General features: G+C 47.7%; 1 protein-coding gene across 4 annotated transcripts; it reads left to right on the top strand.

Moving 5' to 3' along the window:
• Positions 1-213: 213 nt before the first annotated feature.
• Positions 214-4853, top strand: LOC123158898 (uncharacterized). Of its 4 annotated transcripts, none has more exons than XM_044576710.1 (5): positions 215-568; positions 770-817; positions 900-1016; positions 1136-1198; positions 1355-4853. In XM_044576710.1, the coding sequence occupies exon 5, from the start codon at positions 2305-2307 to the stop codon at positions 3355-3357; it is 1053 nt and encodes a 350-aa protein (XP_044432645.1). In that variant the 5' UTR covers positions 215-568; positions 770-817; positions 900-1016; positions 1136-1198; positions 1355-2304; the 3' UTR covers positions 3358-4853. The 4 variants fall into 4 exon arrangements, with proteins under 4 accessions (XP_044432644.1, XP_044432645.1, XP_044432643.1 ...); XM_044576708.1 differs by having other exon boundaries at positions 900-1028; XM_044576709.1 differs by having other exon boundaries at positions 214-568; positions 930-1198.
• The last annotated feature ends 1698 nt before the right edge of the window (positions 4854-6551 follow it).

Raw genomic sequence — 6551 nt, 5'->3', positions numbered from 1 at the left:
GTGAAGATGTCGGCACCGACCGAACGACGTTGCGTGAACAAACTAAAACTAAGCCTACACCTAGACATGAACCAAAAGAAATCCCAAACCTGCCGTCGCCAATGGGGCAACGAACGGAGGGAAGGGGAAGGAAACTGCTCTCTTCAGGGGGTACCACCTGGTGAGAAGAAAGAGGAAAGGGAGCTGCCAGGAGTATTTTCTTCGTTTCCTATAAACACAAAAAAAACTTGAACCACACACACATCACCCACTCCTCTTTGCCCACCCATCTCACCTTCTCCCCGGTTGCTCAAAAAAAAAATCCCCTTTCCCCACACGCCGCCGCGGCTTGCTCTGCCCGCCCTCTCCGCCGCCGTCTCTCTGCCAGCCCCAGCCCCAGCCCCCGCCTTGCTCCCTCTCCGCGCTCTCCACCCCTGACGACCAGCGCGGCCGCTCGTGTCGACCGCGTTGTCGCTCCCCCCTCACCTAGCACTGCCGCCGCTCCGGTGGGGGAAGGTCCAGGCCGGCGTGGCGGCGCGTCACGGAGCCACCCCCAAACGCCCTGCAGCTTGCAGCTAGCCACCACCTGGTTTGTTCCTCTTCTTGGCTTTTGTAGGCTCCATGATTTGGGGGAAAAGAAATTTGGTGACCGAACTGTGCTGTTTTGTTCATCAATCATAGACTCTAGTGTAGTTTACATTGAGTATTGGCATGCTTTCATGATTTTTCTGATTTAGACATCATGCTGGTTTTGTGATAAGCTGACGAGTGTATGTTGCTATTTTTTCAGTGTCGGAGCGTTGGATGCCTGAAAGAACAGGACATGGCTGATTTTACGGTGATGTCTACAGTCCGAGATATGTTGAGAGCTTTGTATATAAGAGCAAAGATCTGTATTAATGGTTGATTGCCTGCTGCAGGAGCGGCATTGTTCCACTGAATGTGTTAAGATTTGCGAGGCACTGAACTGAAAGGCCTAGTCGGTCGTGGACCAGAACCTGTTCCTGCCGTGATTGTCGGTCTCATAGAGAAGAAGTGTGCGGAGAAATGTTTGAATCTGATCATTTCATCCTCATACTGAACACTTTTAATTTCCGCCATGAATTTGCTATTTCCTACCAGAAAGATAATTTCCTTTTCTTCTTGGCTTTTGCAGGCTCCGTAATTTTGGGAAAAATAAATTTAGTGACCCAAGTGTGCTGCTTTCTATTCTGACCAAGTATGCTCACCAATCACAGACTGTAGACCATTGCGGTGCTTATATTGACATGCTTTCATGATTTTTTTTTCTGTATCGAGATATCATGCTGTTTTTCTTAGCTTTGGCAATCTCCTTTTGTGATAAGCTGACAAGTGTATGTTGCTATTTGTTCAGTTTGGGAGGGGAATGTCACATTGGATGCCTGAAGGAACAGGGATGTACATGTACTGCTACTGCGCCGTATTGACTGTGGGGTAAGCTTTTTTTCTTCCTCACTCCGCCTGGCTTGAGATCGACCATGTATGTAGGTACCATCATATGTTCTAGCATAAATGATCTGGGGTGGCCTCGGCGAGAGACGCCAATAATCCCATCGCTAGGTGCTGGGATCCAGGGGGCACCGTCAAGGAGCAAAGTCCTAAGATCGACCACTCTGAGTTTTGCGCACCCCATGGCCCCCTCCGGCCCAGTCTCCATTGACCATAGGGTTAGATCGGCTGTCTTGCGCCGCCATGAGACACCCCTTGCCCGCGACCGGCTTCTTCAACACTGACAAGCGGAGCGCGCCAAGTTGGCACTCCACGATCCCACCAACGTCGAAGTAGAGTGCATCGCCCACAAGGACGCTAAGGCGCGGCCAAGCTAAAAGGGCACTTGTCATCGTGGTGATGAAGAGAGGCGAGCTCGGTCCACGCGCGAGTCTCCGACAATTACATCCATACGGAAGTCACTGTTCCCGGCAGAATGGTGGACACGGCGACCAGATGGAAATGGCCCTCCTTGGCAACCGTGGTGGTCACAGCCTGGCGCGGCACAGAGCACCGCCGCGTTGAAGCTGACCTGCATGTTGGACAAGTGGTGGAGTCTGAAGGAAATAGAGTTGAGTCTTCAGTTATTCCCCCTGTTCCCCAATTCTCCCTCCGCCTCCAAATTCCCGGCCTGAAGGAAACAGGGGCAACGGCAACGGCAACCAACCACAGCAAGAGCAGCACCGCCTCCAAATTCCGGGCCTTCAAATACCCCTCTCCCTCCCTCTCCGCCGCCCAAACCCAACTCCAAAAATCTCCCAACATCACATCAGAGGGATCGATCAAAAAAGAAAGATCGATCAAGAAGGGAAGAAGATGGCCTCAATCGGCAACGGCAAGCCCGATGCCCAGGGCCAGGAGCGCCAGGCGGCGAGGCTCCTGCCGCCGGCCGAGGTGCCGCCTCCGCACACGGACGCGGGCCTCGTGGTGCTGTTCGACCTCCTACGACGACGGGTCGACGGATTCCCCACCTGGATGCTCCCCGCCTACCTCGTCCACGGAGTCGACGTCTACGGCCACCACCCGCAGGATCTGCTGCGGCGCCATCCGCCGGCGACATCGCCCGACGGCAAGCGTGCCTCCTACTTCGTGAACCTGGTACGCCCCCTCACCGCGACGGATGCAAGAAGAAGCAGGGTCGTGCCGGGGGGGTTCTGGAAGTCGGAGCGCGCCCCCGTCCCCGTCGAAGCCGCCCCCGACAAGATGATCGGAACCAAGCAGGCCTTCTCTTTCATCTCCAAGGAGGCGGAGCACAAGGGTGGACCCCGCGGCGGGTTCATCATGCACGAGCTCCTTCTCCCCGGCCAGGCAGGACGCCTCGCCGGCGGGGACGAGCTGGCGCTCTCAAAGGTCTACCCGTCTCCGCGCGTCGCCACCAAGAAGAGGTCCAGGTCCCAGGGACAGGGACCGACCGCCAGCGCAACAAGGACCGCGGCCGCCTCCTCTGCTCCAGCGCCGACGTCTTCGCCGCCGCTGCTCCAGCGCTCCTGCGACGTCTTCAGCAGCGCAAGAAGCAGCAGCGCCGTCTCCTCTCCGCCTCCTTCCCTGGAGCCGCCGGCCTCCTCTGCTCCGCCTTCCCTGGAGGCCTCGTCTCTCGGGCCGGCATCCTCTGCGCCGGGGCCGGCATCCTCTTCTCCGCCCCCCATCCAGGGATCGTCTCCACGGCACCGGCAGGGTGCCGCCAAGAGGGTGCTCCTCCTGGAGGTGGGCGACTCCCCCCCGAGGGAAGGCCACAACATTTCGTGCCACCAGGTCTACCGCGCCATGGAGGTTCTTGGACCCGGGAGGCGTGTCCCCATCGACTGCGCTGACCTCTTCCTGCTTGACAGCGGGAAGGGGAAGAGGCAGCGGACGGCTGCAGAGTTTTGAGAAAACTCTGTCGCCCCGCCATGGGCAAATCTAAACTCTGTTGCTGTGTAACATTCAGACAAAAAATTTGATAGGAAACTTTAGCTGTGATTCAGTCGTTTTTTGAGATTCAGTAGTTGCTTTGTTAGAACTTAATTGATTGAAATCCGGCTTAATCAGTGGCGATGATGTTAAAACTTTGGTTTTCTTCTCAAAACATTCGCTGTTGCCGACTGAAAATGTGCCTCTGGTGGAAGGTTTGATGTTAAACTTTGGTTTGAGAGTTCCCAATGTTTGCATTTTTCTCCAAAGTTGCTTTGCTTGGAGAATCATTACCTTTTGTTAGATCATGTTGTTTAGTTTTTGGTTATGCATGCTTTGTTGTTAGCTCAATTTCAGAAATGCAACTTCCTTGGTTAATTCAGTCTGTACATGAATGCTGGTTATGTATTTGTTTCTCCCTTATTTGTTCTGAGAAGGAGAATCTGTTTTGAGGTCCATGTCTTTTTGAATTTTTGAAATAGTAATCGAAATTTTGAAATTGAAACATGGTTGATAGAGCACATTCATATTATCTTCATGAGATATAAATGCCAACTTGCATTTATGTACAGACCAAAGACTTTTGGAGGGAGGCACAAATTCTTTCAAAGTTGCATCATCCAAATGTTGTTGCTTTCTAGGGTGTGGTTCTTGAATTGATGGATCTGGAGGAAATTAGCAACTGTATAATAGGAACAGAACAGTATCTTACTATTTTCCCCTTCAATTTGAAAAATAGACCAGTCTGTCTTTATCTGTGTCAGCGCTGTACAATTAGTAACAAAACTACCCTCTTTTTGTACTTCAGATATGTTCTTAAATGATTGAGGAACCTAGGCTGAAATTAGTATGCTGGATTAGTGCCTTTGTAAGGAATCTAGGCCCATTGCACTTTAATTCCTCGCAATTTCTTTGTTTGTGTGTCACCTCTTTGGCTATGATCAAGCAACCAAAGTCTTCTGTTGAACAAAATCAAGCAAAAGCTTGGATTGAGTGCCCTTTTACCATGTGTTGTCATTTTCATATATACTGTCTCTTGCTGCTATTCTCTGGGCTGTGTGGAAGCACATGAATGGTACTCCCCCTGTAAAGAAATATAAGATCACTCCTTTAGTGATCTAAACGCTCTTATATTTCTTTACGGAGGGAGTAGTATTGTTTTTAATGGTGCCGTTTGGATGTCTGAAAATGGCGCTGGCGCCTGCTCCTCAAGGATCACATGTTGAAGAAGATGGATCTCCTCTGTCTACATCTCCAAAACCTGCTGCCAAGATTGGGTGGACCAAATCCCCCTGTGCTCAAGTCCAGGAGAGAGGCTGACCATGTTTTGATCCTTGTAACATTTGTTCAACTAGTGTGAGGTTATAGAGGTTTTATTCTCTTTTCTATTACTGATGTATTATGTATCGAACCTGATGTTTTTGGGCTTCTTTCTGCTGAAGTAATGGAGCTCCTCCCTGTTGATCTAACAAATATATTCACTGGAGTTCTATTCCAGTAAGGATGCACACGTGTACGGTGGCGCAGACACTCACAATGCCTCCGACACGTGGTCACCGTGTGCCTGGCATGCCAAAACGGCGCTCTAGAGCAGCCCGACAGCCGTCTGGTCGCCTCAGCCTGCGCACTTGTGTCCCTCAGCGCCGTACCCTTCACCATTGACCTCCCACCCCGTCCGCTCCGTCCTCTTGTTCCTGGCGGTGACCCGTGCCTGTGCAGGTGGCCATGTATACCAAAAAATAAAATGTGTATGAAACAATTTGATTATGTATTTACACAAACATTTATCAAGCATTTGAAAGAAACTGTTGAACAAGTGTTTGAAAAATGTTAATCAAGCATTTGGGAAATGTTAAATATGTATAGAAAAAATGTTGACCATGTGTTAAAAAATGATGAATTTTATTGGTCATGTGTATAATTGTTTTTTAATTAAGCCATTGAAAAATATTGATGAACAAGTATTTGAAAGTTTTTAAATGTGTGTAGAAAATGTACACCACGTATGAAAAAAAATGAAGTATTTGAAAAATGTTAAATGTGTTTAAGAAAGAATGTTGACCATGTGCTAAAAACATGTTAATGTTGCATTTAAGCAAAGTTAATAAAGCATTTAAAAATGTTCAATCTGCATAGATTTTTTTTCTGACCATGTAGAAAATATAAATTTTCTATTTGAAAAATGTTAACCAAGCATTTGAATTTGTAAAAAGTGTGTATAGCAAAATTTTTGACCATGTATTAAAAAAAATGTTAATCTTGTTTCTGAAAAATGTAAAAAATGTGTATAGGAAAAATGTTGACCATGTATTAAAATTGTTAGTTTTCTACTGGAAAATGTTAGATGTATATAAAAAATATTGTTGGCATATAAAAAAATGTGGAATAAAAACCAAAATAAACAAAGAAAACCAAAAAATAGAACCAAAAGAGAAAGAAAATAAACCAAAGGAAAAATAACCGAAGAAACAAATGTAAAAAGAAAAAAACAGAGAAAAAAAGAAACAAAAGAAAACAAAAAAGCCAGGAGAGAAATGAATAAAAGAAACAGAAAAAGGCTGGAGAAAAATGCCTCTTTTATCTCAAGTAGGTCGGGACCTATAGTTTCATCATGAAATCGCGACAGACCCACTGGCAAGCATCGTAGCAACTGTCCGGGAGACCTAGGTTCCTTCAGTGAGAGATCCTTCCAGCTCGCTTAATGCGAGATATAGTCACTGCGCTTAATCTTGGACAGCTTCTGCGTTATCGCGCTAACAAGCCAGCCCAAGTAGCTACGGTCAGACAACGACGGTTGTGCCCCGTTACTTTTAGCCTAGCACGGGGCCGTTATTCTTTTTGATGGATTTTTATCGAAAAGAATCTTTTCGTTGGAAAACTGTCGGGGACCGATGTGTAATTACTTTAATTGCAGATTGGTACATGGGGGTGTAAAACCTTCACAACTTTTCGCTCGTAACTCCGATCGAGGTGATTCTTAAGCCCATGTTCTCTATTTGAAGATTCTGTCCCAATGGTGTCATGATGTTTCCACCTATTGAATATGAAACTTTGTCATTCTTCATCACAAAGAAAGAAAACTTGTGCGTTGGTGACGACCATGATGTGGCATGCGCACTCAGCATCTTGGCAAGGCACACATCCATCAACCGCTCGTCGGCTAATTGGCGTTC

The sequence above is a fragment of the Triticum aestivum genome, chromosome 7B (genome assembly GCF_018294505.1).
Source record: "Triticum aestivum cultivar Chinese Spring chromosome 7B, IWGSC CS RefSeq v2.1, whole genome shotgun sequence".
NCBI classification, from domain to species: domain Eukaryota; kingdom Viridiplantae; phylum Streptophyta; class Magnoliopsida; order Poales; family Poaceae; genus Triticum; species Triticum aestivum.
Note: the sequence above shows the minus strand (reverse complement) of the source record. Positions and strands in the feature narration are given on the sequence as shown.